Source organism: Periplaneta americana, chromosome 14 (genome assembly GCF_040183065.1).
Source record: "Periplaneta americana isolate PAMFEO1 chromosome 14, P.americana_PAMFEO1_priV1, whole genome shotgun sequence".
Lineage (NCBI taxonomy): Eukaryota > Metazoa > Arthropoda > Insecta > Blattodea > Blattidae > Periplaneta > Periplaneta americana.
The window spans coordinates 143,144,119-143,166,630 of NC_091130.1; the positions used below are offsets into that span (position 1 = coordinate 143,144,119).

At 36.4% G+C, this 22,512-nt stretch overlaps 1 protein-coding gene across 1 annotated transcript in view; it reads left to right on the forward strand.

Moving 5' to 3' along the window:
• Positions 1-22,512, forward strand: part of LOC138713785 (uncharacterized transmembrane protein DDB_G0289901-like) — a 106,012-nt gene that overhangs the window by 71,043 nt on the left and 12,457 nt on the right. The window contains exon 2 of the mRNA XM_069846203.1: positions 20,531-20,639. Within this exon, the coding sequence (XP_069702304.1) occupies positions 20,536-20,639 (104 nt within the window). The 5' untranslated portion in view covers positions 20,531-20,535. The remainder of the gene's footprint in view (positions 1-20,530; positions 20,640-22,512) is intronic.

Below are 22,512 nucleotides of genomic sequence, written 5' to 3' on the forward strand. Positions count from 1 at the left end.
GAACGTACCAGCGCTCTACCACTGAGCTACCCGGGAACTCCACCCGACACCGTCTCAATTTTTCCCTTTATATCCACACAACTCGCGTGGGCTGACGAAACGCCAGAGACCCACGACGAGTGCACAAAATCTTTGTGTGACTTGGAATTGTGGTTTTCTGTTAACGTACACAGTAACGTATATATTATGCAAATCTAGTCTTTCAGGTGAAGCTCCCTGTAAAGCAGATTTGAATAATTTCAAGGGAAAAATTGTTCCGGGGCCGGGTATCGATCCCGGGGCCTCTGGTTGAGACGGTGTCGGGTGGAGTTCCCGGGTAGCTCAGTGGTAGAGCGCTGGTACGTTCAACCAGAGGTCCCGGGATCGATACCCGGCCCCGGAACAATTTTTCCCTTGAAATTATTCAAATCTGCTTTACAGGGAGCTTCACCTGAAAGACTAGATTTGCATAAAAAAGTATCTGTTTTTCAAAAATAGCTCTTAAATCTGGACTCTGTATTCGATACATTGATTGGTTTCTTCCGAGGTTTTCCTCAGCCGTGGGACTGATGCCGAATGGTCTAAGGCGGGTCCTCGGCCTCACTCCATTTCACCCCCTTTGGTCTGATTACCTGGTTGGTTTTTTTCCGAGGTTTTCCCCAACCATAAGGCAAATGCAGGTAATCTTTTGGCGAGTCCTCGGGCCTCACTTCATCTCACTACATCTCGCCAAAATATTGTAAAAAATTGTACAAAATTGCAAAATTGTAAAAATTTGTAAAAACTGTAATTGTAATCTTGTAAAATTTTAACTTGTTCCATATCTTAAAGCTTCATTGCTAATGTAAGATCCATGGAATATAATAAATGAAATGAAATGAAAAAATAAACGATGAAAAATTAATGGAACGGAGAAAAATTCTCTCCGGCGCCGGGATTTGAACCCGGGTTTTCAGCTCTACGTGCTGATACTTTATCCTCTAAGCCACACCGGATACAACCCCTGCGTCGGACAGAATTGTCTCTGATTGAGTTCCAACTCTTGGGTTCCCTCTAGTGGCCGCCCTCTGCACTACGTCATAGATGTCTATGAACGTAGGACCGAAGTCCACACATGTGCTGAGGTGTACTCGTTATGAGTGACTAGTTGGCCGGGATCCGACGGAATAAGCGCCGTCTTAAATCACTTCGTGATTTACGCATATCATATATTATTTCAATGTACCGAAGTACATATGATACTTCCATGCAGATATTCTGCGTCATCATACGATGAAAGAGTAATGGAACGGAGAAAAATTCTCTCCGGCGCCGGGATTTGATCCCGGGTTTTCAGCTCTACGTGCTGATGCTTTATCCACTAAGCCACACCGGATACAACCCCGGCGTCGGACAGAATTGTCTCCGTTCCATTACTCTTTCATCGTATGATGACGCAGAATATCTGCATGGAAGTATCATATGTACTTCGGTACATTGAAATAATATATGAAAAAATAAAGTTCAATGAGATTTCTCATCTTTGTTTTGATGGTAGTCATAGACTAGAAGCTTATTTTGCATAAATATGAGGTTGCAAATATTATAAAAATGTAAGACCTTATTTTGCAAAGTCGGAGTATTCATGCATTTTTTTTCTACCCAAAACTGATCTAAATTCTGCGAAAAAGTCTAGTTTCAACATTCCATCAGTAAGTACATCAGGAGTTGCGCTCTGGCTTGGGTTCGATTCCCGTTTGGACTGATTACCTGTTTGGGGGTTTTCCGAGGTTTTTCCAACTGTAAGGCGAATGTGAGGTAATCTTTGACGAATCCTCGGTTTCATCTCGCTATCACTATAGTCCCGACGCTGTTATTTCCGGCGTGACTCCGCCTCTTTGCTTACGTCTTAGAAAGTGAAGGCCTATAAAGTTTAGGTAGGTAGTATCGTTCGCCATTTTTGTTCTTACTTTGCCGAGCACCATACGAGGAATCTATTTGCCACACCGTTAAACATTATCATGTCGTAGCTTCTATGATAATAAATCAAACGCAATGTAATTCAGCAAAAAATTGAGCGGCAAATAACTTCTTCGTGTGCTTTCTGCGAACGCCAACGAAAGAGCTAAAATGGCGGGCGATTATATTAAGTATTTATAAAGCCTTAAAAAATGAATCAGCGAATCACAAGACGCACAAGTTTAAATGTAGCCGACCTGCAACGCGATTGGCTGCCGGAAATTAGAGCGACGGGACTATAATTCCATGGACGCAAAATTACCTAGCTGTTGTCACAGCGTCATTAAATAACCAACAATAAAAAGCTTACAAGTGTACGTCCGCTGCTAATAACTTACTTGTGACAAAGTGAAGGGGAATGTGTCACTTTTGACGATCATTGCTTTATGAATACGTAATTATATAAAATTAATTAACGCATTCAATTCTTGCTTGCTGTTAGAAGAAATTTTGACAACCTGTATGATAGGTTTGATGCTGTGTGACGGCTTTTTGCTCTGGAACTACCAAGTCCGGAGATTGGTTAAGTTAAAAAATACAATTCAACATTGTGAGGACTTGGATAAATGTCACTTCAGTCGTGCGTGACAGGCTTGATGTTTGCTTTGCTGCAGGGCCCGCGGCAACCTGGCCGTGCTGTAGACAAACACGACGGCCATCCGCGCTACAAGTGGCGGCGGCGGGCGGGACTCATGTCAGATTTGCTGGGTCAGGCGCTTGTGAGATAGGTCGCCCCATGTAATTAGGTTTCTCTACCCTTTATATTACGCCTATCTTTCTTATCGCCAATCATCATCATCATCGTCGTCGTCAAATAATAATAATAATAATAATAATAATAATAATAATAATAATAATAATAATAAAGGTAAAGGTATCCCCGTAACATGCCATGAAGGCACTTGGGGGGCATGGAGGTAGAGCCCCATGCTTTCCATGACCTCGGCACTAGAATGAGGTGGTGTGGTCGGCACCACGCTCTGACCGCCCTTTACCCCCGGGAAAGACCCGGTACTCAATTTTTATAGAAGGCTGAGTGAACCTTGGGGCCGTTCTGAAAGTCACCACCTGGGATCGAACCCCGGACCTTCCAGTCCGTAGCCAGCTGCTCTACCAACTGAGCTACCTGGCCGCAATAATAATAATAATAATAATAATAATAAATTCCTCTGATTAAGGTTCTGGCTGATATGCACATCTGTTATCAGGCAGTACATATCAATTGACGAAATGTTTCAGAGGAAGAACAATTGAAGGGTTGATAGCAAAAACTGGCCAAGTCCAAAATATTAATTTTTCAGGAAAGGAAAAAATCTGTCCCTCACGTTTCTCATACAATGTAATAATCTGACATATTTCATCATCCTCATCATCATTAAATTATGGTTATGGGTTTTATTTAACGACACTCGCAACTGCCGAGGTTATATCAGCGTCGCCGGTGTGCCGCAATTTTGTCCCGCAGGAGTTCTTTTACATGCCACTAAATCTAGGGACATGAGCCTGTCGCATTTAAGCATATTTAAATGCCATCGATCTGGGCCGGGATCGAACACGCAACCTCGGGCACAGAAGGCCAGGGCTATAATAATAATAATAATAATAATAATAATAATAATAATAATAATAATAATAATGATTTATTTTAGCTGGCAGAGTTAAGGCTGTAAGGCCTTCTCTTCCACTCAACCAGCAAAAAGAGTATATACATATGCATGAACTTACAAAGAATTCAACAATTTGATTTAGATGAGAGTTACATGTATACAAGAGTTATTTACGAATTAAACGACAAAATATTATGAACTATTAATTAAACACTGAAATAAACTGTGTAGCAGAATTAAGCTAAAATACATAGAATGTTAATATATATTTCAAATAATATTAGATAATAGAAAGAGATTATTATGAGACAATTTTGAAAATACAGTACAATCTGGATGATGTCTAAAGAAAGAAGTAACAACGTAGTCAGTGATAGTTTAAATCAGTATGATTGGAATGAAATGCTAATAAGATTATCTTTTAAGCTGTTCTTAAAGGTGTTTATTGTCTTGCAGCCCCTAATACTTTGTTACAAGGAATTCCATTGACGCGAGGTGGATACTGTAAAAGATGATGAATAACGAGATGTTCTATAACTGCGCCACTCAGGGCGACCTCATCATCATCATTATCATCATCCCCACTACCATCATCAACATAAAATAATAATAATAATAATAATAATAATAATAATAATAATAAATTCCTCTGATTAAGGTTCTGGCTGATATGTACAGTAGTGGCAAAAAAACCAGACCGACCCTTGTAGCTGATTTCAGAGCCTTGTTCACTCCAGAGCACGATAGACTGGCAACTAAGACTTTCGTGGTTCGAATCCTGCCTAGGAAGGAATTTTTTTTGTTCCTTATTCAAATTTATTCCCAATACTTTTCGATTGCTGGTAACATGTTCTGGGAATAATGAGTTAATTAAGTAGTAAAATATCGCTGCAATCGAAAAGTATTGGGAATAAATTTGAATAAGGAACAAAAAAAGTTTCCTTCCCAGGCAGGATTCGAACCTCGAAAGTCTTAGTTACCAGTCTATCGTGCTCTGGAGTGAACAAGGCTCTGTCGGTCCGGTTTGTTTTGCCACTACTGTACATCTATTATCAGGCAGTACATCTCACTTGTCGATATGTTTCAGAAATAGGACAATTGAAAGGTTGATAGCAAAAACCGGACAAGTCCAAAATATTAATTTTTCAGAAAATGAAAGAATATGTTCCTCACGTTTCTCATGCAATTTAATAATCTGACATTTTATATAGGTATCTCATATATAAGTAACTTCGGTGAAAAGTTTCACTGTTCTCTTTTATAATTATACTTTGTTGGAGGGAGGGAACATTTGGACATACCCACTTTTGCATAAATTTTTATATGTAGGGCTGAGACGAGATGTTATGGCACCAAAATGCGCGAAGTTTTAAATTGCCGGCCAGCAGGGTAGAGGAGTGGGGGTTGTTAGGGTTACGGTTCTCAAGCTCAGAGCGGCAGGCATATGCGTTTCATCTCTTTGTAAAAACATTCGTCTTACCTTAGTATCACCACTTTCCTACTCAAGAGTCCGAAGGTACCTAATGAAATTACGCCCGCTATTCCATCTTTATATTCTTATTCTCCGTCCGAATCAGACGACTGATCTGTGCTGGAATCAGATATCCCTAAGTTTATGGAAATGTTCTCCAAAATACTGTCCATCACGTGCTCAATTTCAATGTAATTGTTCTCTACTTTCTTCACATAATCATAAACTGATATCCATTCTTGGAAGAAGCGATTGCAGAGTCGGCCTCTGCTTATGCGTAGCGTAGAAATTATAAATGAGTCTTCTTAGGACTTCCTCATCAAAACTGTCTACAGCTGCAACAATCTTCTTCTTCGGCTGTGATTTTTCCGGACTGGAGAAAGAATCTGCTGTTCCTGCCTCAATATTTTTCCCTTCTTTCCTGATTCTTGCCAAGGTTCGCTTTGAAATACCAGTGGCAGCCAGTACTCTTGCAAACACGCTTTTCAATGGAATTGGTATTCCGTTTACAGCCTCTTCTGACATGAATTTCCATACATTGTATGCTATTTCATGTCCTTGACTATGAGCTACTCTATGATTTCACACCTTAGACAATGCCATAATGAGGGCGCTCAGAAGGACAATGTTTTCAGTATTAGCAATAGCGGTAGTAGCAGAACGATCTAAACACTCGGAATGCTAGTAACCAACTAACCCAACACCCCTCCAGTTGAGTGTGAGGGCGAGTCCAAGCAAACGAACTAAAATGCGTCCCTCGCGCCGATGCCATAACTTCTCGTCCGGGCTCTACACACATCAATTGAGAGAGAGTATATGAAATCATGTTTAATTCATACTGTCAACTGTAACAACATACAAATAAATACTTTATAAGTGTTTTATTAAATTAAAAACTTAATGTTGGAATAACTTCCTGAACAAGACAAACAATATTTTATGCTTATATTTTTCTCTTTATAATTTTGTGTCCTTCAGTCTTTGAATTCTTGGAACGTCAGATATATCAAGTACAGAAAAATAATTAGTCTATTCTAATAACAACACAAGTTATGCTCAATCAGAATTATTATTATTATTATTATTATTATTATTATTATTATTATTATTATTATTATTATTATTATTATTATAGCTGTTTTCACACTCTTGGAATCAGTTTCCCAACATGATTTATATGTTCTTCACTTTTAACTTTGGCATTTCTTATTTTGTCTTCCTTCTTTTCTTTCCTCTTCCTCTTCTTTGTCCATTGTATATTTGGATGTGGTTCATTTTGGTCATCATTCACTTGTAAAACGAAATATTTAACCAATAACACCGACAATAACAGCTAATATGGCGGTGAAGCAAAAGAAGACAATACCAATGTCATCTTTATGATATTTTCTAACAAGAACCGGATAAGTTTGTGACTTGTTCGTCTTTTGCTAGAAAGACGTTGGACTAATACGCTTTTTGCAGAAACGCTACATTTTCAAACACTCATTTCAATGGCACAAATCCGGTTTTTGTAAGAACTCTTTGTGTCAATAGATGCTGCTTGAAATGAAGTGAAGAGAATTGTACTATGCTCCAAATTGGAATTTTTGGCAGCCATATTGAGGACCCTGTATCTATAACAGTTGTAATCTATACATTTGCAGAATCTTTTCCTTCTTGTATCTGGTTAACTTCGATGGAGTTGGTTTATGAAAAATAAATTTGTTTCTTTTAGTAAATGAATATGAGATGCGATAATGAGAAAAGTGGTACGCCTATATCGTTACAATATTTTCGCCCAAAAATATCCGTATTATTATTATTATTATTATTATTATTATTATTATTACATGTTAATGAGTATAAATTAATTATTAATTCAGGAAGAGAAACAACATATCGAAAACGGCTTCCTTGGTACCAGAGATGTTACAAATGCTTATTTCCTTGGTACTGTAGAAGTGCATGGTTTTGCAGGATCACAGTGCTATCTTTTTATACTTTTTATGATGAGAAAATTGAAAATAAATAAAAGGGATAAAAAGTAAATAAAACTCTAAATGTATGGGAGTTGCACTCTACTCGCTAATAGAACGCCAGTCTTTGTTGTGGCCGCTCGCTCATTGTCATATTTAGCTTATGGTTTAATCCTATCGACCTACGCACTTCCAAAATTGATCCTTCTATCTCATCCTGGCCTTCACTTCTATTGCAGCTGACTTACGTCCTACACAATCTGTCCAATTATATTTATATTCGTAGAAGGCAGAATTTATTTATGGTGGTTTTAAGTTTCATTAGGTTATCGATGCATTTTAACCACAATCCAACTTCTTAATATGTCGTTCTATCTCTATTAGGATTATTACTTACTTACTGGCTTTTAAGGAACCCGGAGGTTCATTGCCGCCCTCACATAAGCCCGCCATTGGTCCCTATCCTGACCAAGACCAAACCAGTCTCTATCATCATATCCCACCTCCCTCAAATCCATTTTAATAGTATCCTCCCATCCCAAAAGTCTTTTTCCCTCTGGCCTCCCAACTAACACTCTATATGCATTTCTGGATTCGCCCATACGTGCTACATGCCCTGCCCATCTCAAACGTCTGGATTTAATGTTCCTAATTATTTCAGGTGAAGAATACAATGCGTGCAGTTCTGTGTTGTGTAACTTTCTCCATTCTCCTGTAACTTCATCCCTCTCAGCCCCAAATATTTTCCTATGAACCTTATTCTCGAACACCCTTAACATATGTTCCTCTCTCTAAGTGAGAGTCCAAGTTTCACAACCATAAAGAACAACCGGTAATATAACTGTTTTATAAATTCTATCTTTCAGATTTTTTGACAGCAGACTGGATGATAAAAGCTTCTCAGCCGAATAATAACAGGCATTTCCCATATTTATTCTGTGTTTAATTTCCTCCCGAGTATCATTTATATTTGTTACTGTTGCTCCCAGATATTTGAACTTCTCCACCTCTTCAAAAGATAAATTTCCAATTTTTATATTTCCATTTCGTAAAATATTCTCGTCACGAGACATAATCATATACAGTACTTTGCCTTTTCGGGATTTACTTCCAAACCTATCTCTTTACTTCATTCAAGTAAAATTCCTGTATTTTCCCAATCTTTTGTGGATTTCCTCTTAACATATTCACGTCATCCGCATAGACAAGAAGCTGATGTAACCCTTTCAATTCCAAACCCTCTCTGTTATCCTGGACTTTCCTAATGGCATACTCTAGAGCAAAGTTAAAAAGTAAAGGTGATAGTGCATCTCCTTTCTTTAGCCCACAGTGAATTGGAAACGCATCTGACAGAAACTGACCTATACGAACTCTGCTGTACGTTTAAGTCAAACACAGTTTCTTGGGAATACCAAATTCAATAAGAATATCATATAAATCTTCTCTCTTAACAGAGGTTTCACCTTTACATTTGTTTATTATTAGAGTTTGTAAAGAGGAATATTATTACCAAGAACAATTATAAAATTACCACAGTCTTCGTAAACACATGACTCCAAATAACATTGCAGGCTATTATAACATTTCAAATTGAAGTAAATTAACTAAATAACAATTTAACATTACATTGAAATAGTATACACTGCTCTGTCTATTTAGTGTAATGCGTTTGAGTCTAAAGAAAGGCTTTTGGAAAAAGCCGAGACGTAGGTGGGAGGATAATATTAAAATTAGCGCTGTCGATCGATCAAAATATTTAATCTATTAACTATTTGAATTTAATCGATTAATCGATAATTTAATCGAGTTCTGATCGAGTTGAAAAAATGTTTTAATATAGGCTACTGTATTACACAATTTTTGTTAAATTTAACTTGTGTTCGGTGATAAGTATAAATGTTGTATATCTGTATATATTTTATCGTTATATTACAAAGCAACTATTTTAATTACTTCCTGACATATTTATTATGAGGCTTATAATTTATTTTGTCAATTTCTCCGGGAAGTTTTGAGACAAACATAAATCACAAAAAGAATGAAGACTCGCCTAGTTAATACTGCTTCATTCATGATTTTAAACATGTGAGTGCATTCACATGCTACGAATTAAGTGCCGCTCTACGTTTAGTAACAATGTTTCCTGCATCACTAAACACGAAAAAACTTTTTTTCTGTCAAGCACTTCTCCACGATCGTTCAATTTAAATCCGAACGTTTCACCGAGTTTACCTCTCAAATTCTCATATGACATAATGGAGTTTACACTTTTCACAAACCACAGAAAACTGATTTTTTCTTTATCAAACAAAAAACAGAACCTTCATATTATACAAACTCAGTACAGAAACTGCAACTGCAAAAGTACGGCGGTCGAAACAGAAGACTGGCCCCTATTGTAATCCGAATTACCAGATTTTAGAAAAAGAAGATAGTTATTCTCTCACTTGCACACAGTGTATACATGGCTATTTTATAAGGAATGAGGGGGACGAATCCCAGAAACGTATGTATTTCATATGCTAGGAAGATGAGCTGACAACAAGGTGGAAGTTTTCTTGGAAAATTATAAAACTTAATAAGGGTTTCGCATTGTGTTTCAACTTTCAATAAGGTAGACCAGGTCACTGTCTTCAAATCTCCATCACTTTCTGAAGTATTTGTGCAAAGATTTTTTCCTACGCTACCTGGTTTACAGTTAGAAAATAACAGTAATATTGTCCTTTTAAGTAAGCAATTTCCGAGAGAGAAATGTTGTCGGAATTTTTATATGAGTTTGTATTAACAAAATAAAATAATAATTAATATCAACTACAACCGATTAATTTTTATTCGACTCGATTATTCGATTAAATATTTTTGATCGGTTAATGTTACAACAGAATTTGACACAACACTAATTAAAATGGATTTGAGGGAGGTGGGATATGATGGTAGAGACTGGATTAATCCTGTTCAGGATAGGGAGTGATGACGGGCTTTTGTGAGGGCGGGAATGAACCTCGGGTTCCCTAAAAGCCATTTTCTAAGTAAGTATATTATTGTGTAAATTTTGTTATTATATTTTATATTTCATGTCCAAGCAGTGCATCTGTGTAGTGGAAATTGAATTACTATTATTACTATTACTACTACTGCTGCTATTACTACTACTACTAGTACTACTACTACTACTACTACTACTACTTCAGTAGCCGAAACAGTGTGATTCAAGCCGAAGAGGACAATGTGGAAGTAATGTTAGTACAGTTGAAACAAGAAGTACGAAGCAAACTTAAGGTAAATTCTGGGATTCTTGATTTACTTTTATGGCTCCCCCGCCCCAAATAGGCTTGCAGTAACGAGCTTGCAAGGGAAATCCATTATCTGTTCAGTTCCATGGCAACGCATTACTTATTCAAGATTCCTGCACATTCACGTGAGAAACAACTCATGCATTTTTCAGAGTCCTCGGTGTGGACTTGAAAAATGGCCGTTATGTACTTATATTAACAAAAAGTGAATAATATATTCCAGATTTAACGTGTTAAGTGCGCACAATGGAGATTATGAAAACTTTTGTCCTATTGGGTGAATTGTAATGAGATTTTCAAGATGTGTTTATAGAATATGTTGAAAAATAAGAGCTTACAGTTTCAAGTGAAAAGATTTGAAGATTTTTTTTTAATTTAGGGGTTAAGGATTTATCCTTCGAAGAGGTGGAAAAAATTCAAATATCTTGGAGCAACAGTAAGAAATATAAATGACACTCCGGAGGAAATTAAACGCAGAATAAATATGGGAAATGCCTGCTATTATTCGGTTGAGAAGCTTTTGTCATCTAATCTGCTGTCAAAAAATCTGGAAGTTAGGATTTATAAAACAGTTATATTACCGGTTGTTCTGTATGGTTGTGAAACTTGGACTCTCACTTTGAGAGAGGAACAGAGATTAAGGGTGTTTGAGAATAAGGTGCTTAGAAAAATATTTGGGGCTAAGAGGGATGAAGTTACAGGAGAATGGAGAAAGTTACACAACGCAGAACTGCACGCATTGTATTCTACACCTGACATAATTAGGAACATTAAATCAGACGTTTGAGATGGGCAGGGCATGTAGCACGTATGGACGAATCCAGATATGTATATAGAGTGTTAGTTGGGAGGTCGGAGGGAAAAAGACCTTTGGGGAGGCCGAGATGTAGATGGGAGGATAATATTAAAATGGATTTGAGGGAGGTGGCTTATGATGATAGAGATTGGATTAATCTTGCACAGGATAGGAACCGATAGCGGGCTTATGTGAGGACGACAATGAACCTCCGGGTTCCTTAAAAACTATTTGTAAGTAAATTAAGTCTGACGTCCAGATTTTAAAGAAAATATCAACTCAAATTTATGTGATTTTAGATATGTTGCAAAGTGAAGTCAGGTAAACAATTCCAGATATTAATCCTTTCCACTTATAAATTTACGTTATAGATATCTACACCGTGGTTACAAATTATCGGACGATTTCAGAAGGCTATATTTTTATCAATATTCAATATAAATACATGACCTTACCACCATTTGAAAGAGGGAAGTTTGAAGTTTTATACTGGCCTTAGATGCACTCGATGAGAGCCCTACGTATAATACGGCAGACGTCCAGGCGGTGATTCATTCTTGCCAAACCCTTTCAAGCATATCTTGTGTGACGTTCCTGAAGTACCTCCGGCCTTCCGTATGCCAGTATGGACAGACTCCGTCTTGTTAAAAATGAACCCCTGTTCCTTCTCTTCAGTGAGTTGTAGCATTAGCCAATTTTCTTAAATCAACATCTACCTGGTCGATGGATTGGTCGTGGAACTGACGCAGCCACCACCTCCTGCTCATGGCCACCCTGTTCACCGGATTTCACAGTGTGATTTCTTTCTGTGGGGTTTTGTCAAGGACAATGTTTACATACCTTAACTTCCAGCGATTTTGGCCGAATTGAAAAGGCATATTAACAAAACAATGTCACACAAGACATGCTTGAGAGTGTTTGGCAAGAATAGGATCACCGCCTGGACGTCTGCCGTATTACACGTGAGGCTGACATCGAGTGCATCTAAGGTCAGTCTAAAACTTCAACCTTCCCCCTTTCAAGTGGTGGTAAGATCATGTATTTATATTCAATATTGGTGAAAATATAGCCTTCTGAAATTATCCAATAATGTAATCACGGTGCATTTTTTAATTTTGATATTTTAAATTTACTTAAGTTTTTAATTAAAAAATCATAAATCTGATATTGCCTTAGCGGTAGCGGGCCGATGCAACCCGCAACATAGTATAAATGATACAAATAAAATAACCCTTAATAATGCCATGTGCATAATGATCTTCAATTTATTTCATATACATCATAATACATAAACATTCAAACCCATACTATCACGCAACCACCAACAATTTAAACGTTCCATGCAATTGAGGGGCTGGGTGCAAGAAGGGCATTTTAGAGGATATGCCCTTTTTGAGTAAAACGCTTTATTGTGTTCTCTGATTTCTTATGTACATGATCACCAAGTTTCAGTTCAATACTGTGGTCACAGAGGTCAAGAGTAGCCAAAATGTAAAGGTGTGCATAGGTAACATTATTACGGTTTGAATTTTCAACATCAATTTTCTCAAAACTTACATTTGAGAGAAGTGCCTTTCTTGCACCCAACCCCTCAATTATAAGATTCTATAAATCCCCTCTAAGGAATGAAGCAAGTTTGTTGAAGTCCTCTCCTGAAATTCCACAGTTAGGTAAGGATTTTTTTTTTTTTTTTTTTTTTTTTTTTTTTTTTTTTTTTTTTTTTTGGAAATTTCGTCTGTTCATATCTATACTAGCCCTTGTTAGGATCAGATTCACAACTTCATCAGAAAATTTTTGAATCTAATGACGAATATGGTACTCACTCGATAACCAAATGTAAAGTTTCTTAAAAGGAAGAGAACCCTTATAATTTCGGTCATGATAGACGGCCTAGATATTGAATTTCAGACTTTCAGACTGCGATATACTTGCTCATTATTACTTATTTTGTGTGATACAAGCTAAGAATTTCGAACAGGGCTAACTATAAAATAAGCTGTGCTCGAGCTTGAGTTCGATTCCCACTTGGCATATTACCTGGTTGGAATTTTTTTAAGCTTTTCTCAAACTGTAAAACGAATATCAGGTAATCACGTTAGTAGTTGATACAACATTGTTAAATAAACAATTAACCTCCTAAGTCTTGAGAGTATGGTATATTATACTATACTTAACACATAATTGTGATATAAGATGTATGGAACTCGCTTCCGAGTGATATAAGGGGTTGTTGGACAATTGCTTCATTTAGGTCAAAATTACATAAATTCTTACTTAACAGATGAATTGCTGATTAATATTTGTTACTTATAATGAAACTAACATCTGTCCATTCTTATTATTATTATTATTATTATTATTATTATTATTATTATTATTATCTTTAATTTCTCTAAATAGATTTACAAAACCTCTAATGGCAATTACATTAATATTCTCATTATAGAAATATATATATATATATATATATATATATATATATATATATATATTCTCCCTGTAACATAGTCCTAGTAAGCTTATATTAAATTAATTTTCATCATTTTACTAGCTATCTCAAATATTAAATTAATTATAATTCATTGAATTAAATTAGCTCATAAATTAAGTTACTACTTTACCTTATAGATTTATCTAAATTTAAATAAATGTGTAGTGAAGATTATTGCTGGAGAACCTTTTAAGTGTAGTGAAAATATTTGTAATTTAAATTTATGTATTGTATTGATTAAGGCTGGTTGAGTGGAAGAGAAGGCCTTATGGCCTTAACTCTGCCAGCGAAAATAAAACATTATTATTATTATTATTATTATTATTATTATTATTATTATTATTATTATTATTATGTGCAGAGACCCAAATTATAGTCTAATATACCTGCATTTGTGCCTTAACTGTAATCTGCAGAATTTTTTCATCATTTTTCCTCATTTCAGTGACTTTTTTTGAAGTGTAGAATTACATTGAACTTTAAAATAAAACAAAAAATGTATCAGGACTCAGTAGGTTTAAGAACTTATTATTATATCTTGTATACATCGATTATTAATCAATTATATGAATTACAGTATAGGCCGTACAATGAGAAATCAATATGAAGGGAAGGCTTGACACCCCTGGAAGATTGTTTAATTTATGGAAGGTTATTATTTGCCTTGAGCATTGTGGAGCGCCGGAATGGCTGCCTGGGACGTGCCTGCAGGCACAGGACGCAGACTACCGTCAGCACCGCGGCCCCCCTGCTGTCACGGATCACGAACAGGGGACTCACGGACTCCTTGATCGCGATATCTAAACTATGCGAATGTTAGCGAGCCGTGACACTTTTAACTATCCCTGGAAATTGCATAGAAGGATATCATACTTCAGTAGACCTACCTTTCCAACCTTCTCTCCTTTCATAATCTTCTTCTTCTACGCTGTTCGCCTCTTAATAATATAACAAAATTGACCCAACCCTTGCAAATCCTTTTTGAGTTCCTTTTGCCTGGCTAGAATGTCGTTTTTAACAATTTTGGCTATCCTGTATCCTGACTAGAGTTACTATCGATATAAAGATACAGTAAAATATCAATATTGTCGCTTCGATACCAAGTATTTTAGTATTCGATATTTGTGATTCGATACTTCACTGGTGTCGACACTACGAACATAATATTTCACAATATAATTATTTTACTAAAATTCAGGATCGTTTTTCTGTAGTCGTGGTGCTAATTTCCTCTATTTTCAGCCTTTCAAATCAACGTTAACAACAGCTCCTTACTCCTGAGCTACGTCACTGGCCAGGCCATTAACAAGCAAATATTCTCATGAGGACAGATGTAAAAGTTAATTGTTTTTCTTCCACCATGTTAAAAATGTCAAAACAAGTGCTTGTACAAATTTTGGCCACTCAAACGCAATTACGAGGGCCCCCTGGGGCCGTTTACAGAAAGAAAATACATTTTAATGGAAATATTTATTGGAACAGATACAGCAACTGCTGAGCTATTTTTCAACATATTCTCCACCCGAATTGAGACATTTATCACTGTAGGATCAACAGAGACGTTCAGACGGCTGTAACACAGTGGTTTCGATCCCAGGCGACAGACTTCTGCGACACACGGATTCAAAACTTGATCCCACGGTATGACAAATGTCTCATTTCCGGTGGAGAATATTTTGAAAAATAGTTCAACAATATCTGTAACTGTTCCAATAATTTTTTCCATTAAATTATGTTTCCTTTCTGTAAACTACCCCAGAGAAACTTACTTTCTGGGGGGCCCTCGTAATTGCGTTCGAGTGGCCAAAATTTGAATAAGCACTTGTTTTGACATTATTAACATGGTGTAAGAAGAAGAATTATCTTTTGATCTGCCTCCATAAGAATCTTTGCTTGTAAGTTTTGTTAAAATAAATTTTTAGAAAACACTTAAGGGGTTAGGTACAGCTTACAACAGTAAAATTTTTGGAAATATTCAACATTTTTTCTCCATTTCTGTATCATGTACAGTAATGGAAATTGGTATGTGTAAAAATACTATCCTTCTGCTATATGAAAAAAAAAATATATATATATTTTTACGATTTAAAAAAATTATTTATATACCGTATATATATTTTTTTTTTTTCAAATTTCAAAATGTTGGCAGTTCACTGTGCAGTGATGAAGCGTATCTCTCATTACTCATAAACTTGTTAACTTTTTCATATTCTCTCTCTTCTATTGTATTGCTTAAACTCATGTTTACAATTTCATGCGTTTTCAACTACATTCCTTAATAAATAATATTGTTTTTTATTTTGTGTTGGAATAAAATACCGATATTTGACCATTTTTAAAATGAATTTAGTAACGGCTAGCGCGTCTGGCCGCGAGACCAGGTGGCCCGGGTTCGATTCCCGGTCGGGGCAAGTTATCTGGTTGTTTATTCCGGGTTTAACCTCAACCCAATATGAGCAAATGCTGGGTAACTTTAGGTGCTGGACCCCGGACTCATTTCACTGGCATTATCACCATCATCTCATTCAGACGCTAAATAACCTACTAAAAAAATTAATTTATTTTTTATCAGACAATCTATCAAAGGTAAAGAAGTGATCTTGCATCATACTGTGGATATGACATGCATAAAAATACACAACAAATTACATCACAGAATGTTGGTTAGATTTTTTAGTTATATGGGAAACGCTTCATCACTGCACAGTGAAATTTATTAGTTTTGAAAAAAAAAATGTAAATAGTGTTGTTTAAATTGTAAAAATATTTTTTTTTCATATAGCAGAAGGACAGTGTTTTACACATACTTATTTTCATTATTATAGACGATACAGTAATGGAGGAAAAAAAATGTTGAATATTTCCAAAATTTTACTACTGTAAGCTGTACCTAACCCCTTAAAACGTGATGGATTTGAGGGAGGTGGGATATGATGATAGAGACTGGATTAATCTTGCACAGGATAGGGACCGATGGCGGGCTTATGTGAGAGCGGCAATAAACCTGCGGGTTCCCTAAAAGTCATTTGCAAATTATAACACTTAATACATGACTGTAAACATTTTCAGATGGGTAGTGGTCTTTATAACAACCTATGACACAAATATTTTAGCAGCTTGTCACTCTCTTCGTTCTCTCTCTCTCTCTCTCTCTCTCTCTCTCTTTCTCTCCCTCTCTCAATCTTTATCTCTCTTTCTTCAGTAGGGCTTCCCGTTGGAAGACGCATATTGAAGGCTAATTATTAAAGAATTGAACATTCTGTGTGAAGTGTGCCGTAATTGGAGTTAGAAGAGTATCTATAAGTTATTTTGTGCGAGATCGTGCGTATTTCCTTGCTTTCCGCACAAAACCAATACGCGGTAAGTGTGAAATACCACATTCAGTATTCCCAACATAACGCACATAACAATTTCCCTCTTCTTACCGCTTAAGCGCCATATTCATTTTACTGCTTTAGGCTTTTAACATATTATTTTTAGAGACGTTTAACATAGTAATAATTATAAATTGGAAACTTACCACTGCAATTTCACCTAAATTGCACTGTTAATTACTGTTTTTAAATATTTGCAAAAATTAAGTTAACTCTACAACACCACAAAAGTTACTGCATTTGTAATGCAAGTAACATTAAGGAAGCCGTGAAAAAATCAACAAGATTCCAGATGCCGATGTTATTACTACAATATGTTATATAAATAATATTGTTAAAATATTAAAATGAAAATTAAATCATTACATAACCTTACCGTTTGTTTTAAGTTTGCATTTATAGACTGGGGGAAAAAAAAGACAGACGTATATCACGGCCTGCTGGAATATAGTAAACACAGAAAACATTTTATAGCAACAATGTTGAAGATAGATATTTTAGTTTTTAAAAGTTGCCGTCATTGAACAGAAACCAAGATGGAGATTTCATTGCAACTAATTAGAAATTCCTCTTTCAGGTATGTAATAAACGATCTTCGCACAAAATAATGTACGATACACGAGCGGTATGTTTGTTTTCATGTTCTCGGAAATTAAAAAAACTCAACTACGTTTCGCTTTTTCAATCTTTTCCTCGAACATGAAAACATCAACATACCGCTCTTGTAACGCATATTACTATTATTATGCAACTTATTTTACGAACTATCATGAGGTTTTACAGACATTTCCAGTTATTTTCTTTATACAAATGTACTTCGATTCACAGCTACAAACTTATTGTATATACCGATAACTCAATCATTACACCGACGTAAAAAATTCTTCTGCGTTCTGTCAATGATGGATAGTTTGATTCTTCTGTAATTCTGAAGACGGTGGTTGTCGTGATATTGACGACTAAAATATTGAATATGAAACAGGAATTCAATTTAAACGCTGTGGTGACGCATCATTTAAAAATAACTGTCGTAATTAATTGAGTATCCTCGGTTAGTGCCTTTAGATTGCAGAGAAGGATGGAATGGGGTGTAACCGTGTGCTACCTTGCTGTAATGAGAGAGCTAAAGGACTCAAAGTGACCACTAAAGAGAGGTCTTGATAGAGCTGTGAAGACACGAACGATAGACAAAGGCACGAGAGGACGCCGAGCATTTCATATAGGCCTATTGGAACTCCTTCTCTACAGTAGTGGTTCCCAAAGTTTTTGAAGGCGCGACCCGCTTTTGGGCGAGACTCTTGTTTACGAACCCCCCATCATACCGGTACTTAACCTCATTCGAAAATATAAATGCCCACAAAATCGGAAACAACGATAATTTTACTCAAACCCAGTGGATACTACTCAACTTCTAATGTGTCGATATCTGCAAGACTAGAAATCGGAATATGCAAACCTATTTTCCAATTATACGATGAAAGAGTAATGGAACGGAGAAAAATTCTCTCCGGCCGGACGTAACAATTTGTTAGAAAAGAGGGAAATTTTACTACATATCTCCTCTTCCTTAATTTGAGGAACTCTCGATGTTATGAAGTCCACCATTTGCTTCTCTACAGCAATAGTATTTGCTCGAGAAAGAAGGCTTCCGTTGAAAAGGAATTCAAACATGTCCATTCGCGTCACTATCTGACTCATGCCTGGCAACGTAAAACATAAAAAATAGTTAACTTCCGCAGACCCACGCACATTAAGAGGGGTCTTATTACTTAGATATGGGTGTAATGAAGAATATTAAACAATTTTTAGCCCGAAAGAAATGGGTTTTTTTTTGCCATCCTGTTGAATTTAGTTCTAAACTCGCTGAGACGCATTTTCTCTCTTAATCCAAAAATGAATTGTATTATAGTGATAGAATCAAAAGATGTTGATAAAAATAGTACATCATTTACCTGAAGAACCAGCAGCCATGATGACACTCAAATATTCACAATATACTACAGTAAACACTTGCTATAAGAAAACAAAAAAACCAACTGAAAGCGCTGACAATCAGCGACTGACGGCTGTGTATATTCTGCTCCGTTTAACGGTGTTGTTATTGCTCTATTATCTCCGCTGATTCTATTAAAAGATATTTAGAAGAGCTACGCAACTATCTGGCTATATTTCTACGTCAGTGTTTTACAATTTCAGCAGGTTGAGTTTTAGGGCAAATGTCCCCGTAAAAGTGAGAAATAGACCACTGTGCGGCGCCGGGATTTGAACCCGGGTTTTCAGCTCTACGTGCTGATGCTTTATCCACTAAGTCACACCGGATACCCACCCCGGCGTCGGACAGAATCGTCTCAGATTAAGTTCCAACTCTTGGGTTCCCTCTAGTGGCCGCCCTCTGCACTGCATCATAGATGTCTATGAACGTAGGACCGAAGTCCACACATGTGCTGAGGTGCACTCGTTATGAGTGACTAGTTGGCCGGGATCCAACGGAATAAGCGTGGTCTTAAATCACGAAGTGAATTACGCATATCATATATATTATTTAGACGGCGCTGTCCTCAATTCACTCACAAGTTACTGTAATAATAACATTATAGCATTATGTCCATCTAGAGAAACTACACTTTCCAATGATGAAATAATAATTAATTATACAAATCGGTTAATTTAGCTTCCGATATTACTTCATACAAACAAAGAAACATTGTCTGTAGGCTATCTTTCATAGCTTTCGATTGTTGTGTCCAAGGCCCCTCAGAGACGAAGTCATTTGTTTTTTATTTCAGTACACCGCCTTAGATGGCAGTTATTTTAATTTCAAAACTCATTTATCTCATTAAATATCAGTCCTATCAAAATTTTTCAGAGAATAAAACATATCGGAAATCATTTTTAAAGAAACTTTTGTTATGTAACATATTTCACAAAAGTCAATAAAAAGCGAGATATTTCGATTTATTTAATTCAGGCCCCCTTATAACCCCCCTTTTAAATAACGTATTTTGAATGCCATATAGCATATAATCTAAGTTACAACGAACTTAATTTATATTCCAATTTTCATCGAAATCGGTTCAGGCAATATCGCGTGAAAAGGTAACAAACATACAGATAGACAGACAGACAGACAGACATACAAACAAAATTTTCAAAAAAGCGATTTTCGGTTTCAGGGTGGTTAATTATATATGTTAGGACCAATTATTTTTGGAAAATCGAAAATTACCAGAAAAATTTCGGCTACAGGTTTATAATTAGTATAATTAGTATAGATAAGTTAGTATAAATAAATTTAAATTTAAATTTGTTTTTATGGCAATTTTACGTCTTATCTGATCTTGATCTCTGAATGCCATGATTTTCCTGTTTACAAAAATACCTTTACTCCACATTTCGTTCCGTCGTCCCTTTCCGATTTATTTTCCAGTTCGATGTCACTGATTACCACCATAGGCGATCCAGAGAGCCAAGAAGTGCCCGCACGTGCGTCTGAGGTGATTGCGGACACGTGTAGCGGTCGTACCTTCTCGCGATATGTGATTTTTGTCTCCTCTTGTTCGCAGCGGAGATGGAGTGGAAGCGAGAGATGACACTGGTCCTGTACTTGCTGGTCGTCATGGCAACGGCGGCCTGGGCATCTTCCAAAGAGATCGCTCAGGAACTGATGGACAGGTGCGCAACTCCAGCTAACTTTTGTATCCTGTGACAGCGATGTTTGTGCCTATCACGTTCGAGTATAATGGAACTCATTACGTAGATGTAGGGAAAGTAGGGCAGAAATAGCTTGCAACTAGAAACCAAGTTATATGTGACCTATTCAGCCTGAAGTTTTAAACTATTGTTTTTGTTATTATATTTACAATTATTTGCTTACGAAGAAAGTATTGCTAGGTGAAACACAAGCGCCTGGGTACTCACAAGGGAAGGGTTTCGGCTCGAACAAGAATTTTTTGTTAAACATTTGTACAGAGACTTACCTCACAATGGTGATGAAGACCCTAAAAGTATTCATTTGTGTAACTCTCCGTTTGGTTGGTATTGGTCAATACACTTCTTAAAAAATGTAGCCTACATTAGGATTCTCTATTAAATGCCTGAAGCAGCATGGAGCAGAGCAATAAGCACAACACGCAGAAGCAACACCTGAACAATCTTCTGAACCACACTCCAGTGCTGAAAAATCAAATGCCACCTGAATTACATTTTTGAAATCCGAGACTTGTTCAGGATTCACGTAACCAGCTGACTGCCAGGAATACTGAAGCATAGGGCGGTATACTGGAGCAGACAACTGGTTATGAATAACAGAGTGCATTTTCATTAGAAACACTCGATTTCCCAAGTTAAGTTCTGGATTCTCAGCAAGAGTCCTTATGCAATCTGTTATCCTCCGACCATAATATTGTCTAAGGAAATAGATATCCAGAGGCTGGATATATTTAGTATTTTAGGTGGAATGATCATACAATTCTATACCCTAGCCTTGGAATGATTCATGTATTAAGGTTGTATCCTTGTGCGTATTCAACGACTCCCACAGCAGTCTACATGTTTGATTAGCTGCGATATTTTCAGACAGAACGTTGGAGAAAAATGTTCTTAAATGGGCTTTAGAGATTTTACCACCCGCACTAGTTTATAGGCTAGGCTGGGCTTACGGGTAAGGTGTCCCATCCCCTTAACTTGTGCAGTGCTGTCCCCACCCCTCAACTTGTACAGTGCTCTGACAGACAAACTACACATTGCACAAACGAATGCTTTTGGGAGCTTTACAGAGAGGTAAAGATGGGCCTGTATACAAATTTTGGATACGAAATTCCTGTTCTAACCGAAACCCTTCCCTTGTCAGTGGAAAACATTCTCCTCATATTTCTTAAAGATTATGTTTCAACGTAAGGATAATGTAAAATAGGTTACAATAAAATGATTTTACTGTTTGTTGCTTCGCAACAAAAGTAATGAACTTCCGAAAACAAAACTAGAAAGGGTGCCCAAATTGAATTAAATGTGGTAGTGAAATTCGTGCCTGAAGTAAAATCAAAACAACATATTACGGTGATCATTATTTTTTAAAGTTGTGTATATTGACACACTTCTATCAAATAACTTATCAATAAAATATAGTATTTAAATGACTATTACACTTTTACTACGTCATACTACTTTTGACCAATAAAACGGTACGAAAGGTGTATTTCAACCAATCATGGCTGTTTATCTCTGCAATTTTATTACTTCTCTAGCAATTGTTTGTTTGTATCACTTCCCTAGTATTTGTTTCTTTTTTTTTTGCCAACATTTCAAACTGCAATTTTTTTTAGGGTTTTATAAAACATGCTTTACGATCGACATTTGCTTCCCGCATAGATGCGCCACTGATAATGGCGGCACCGTTCAAACATTTTGGTGAAGGTAACATAGTGAAATAGAATTTTAGGAAGTCAATTAATATATATTTTATTGTATTAGAGTTCTTTATTTCTTCTAATCTTTATATACTTTCTTCTGTTTTTATCACCTCCCTACCGTTTGTTTCTTTGTTTGC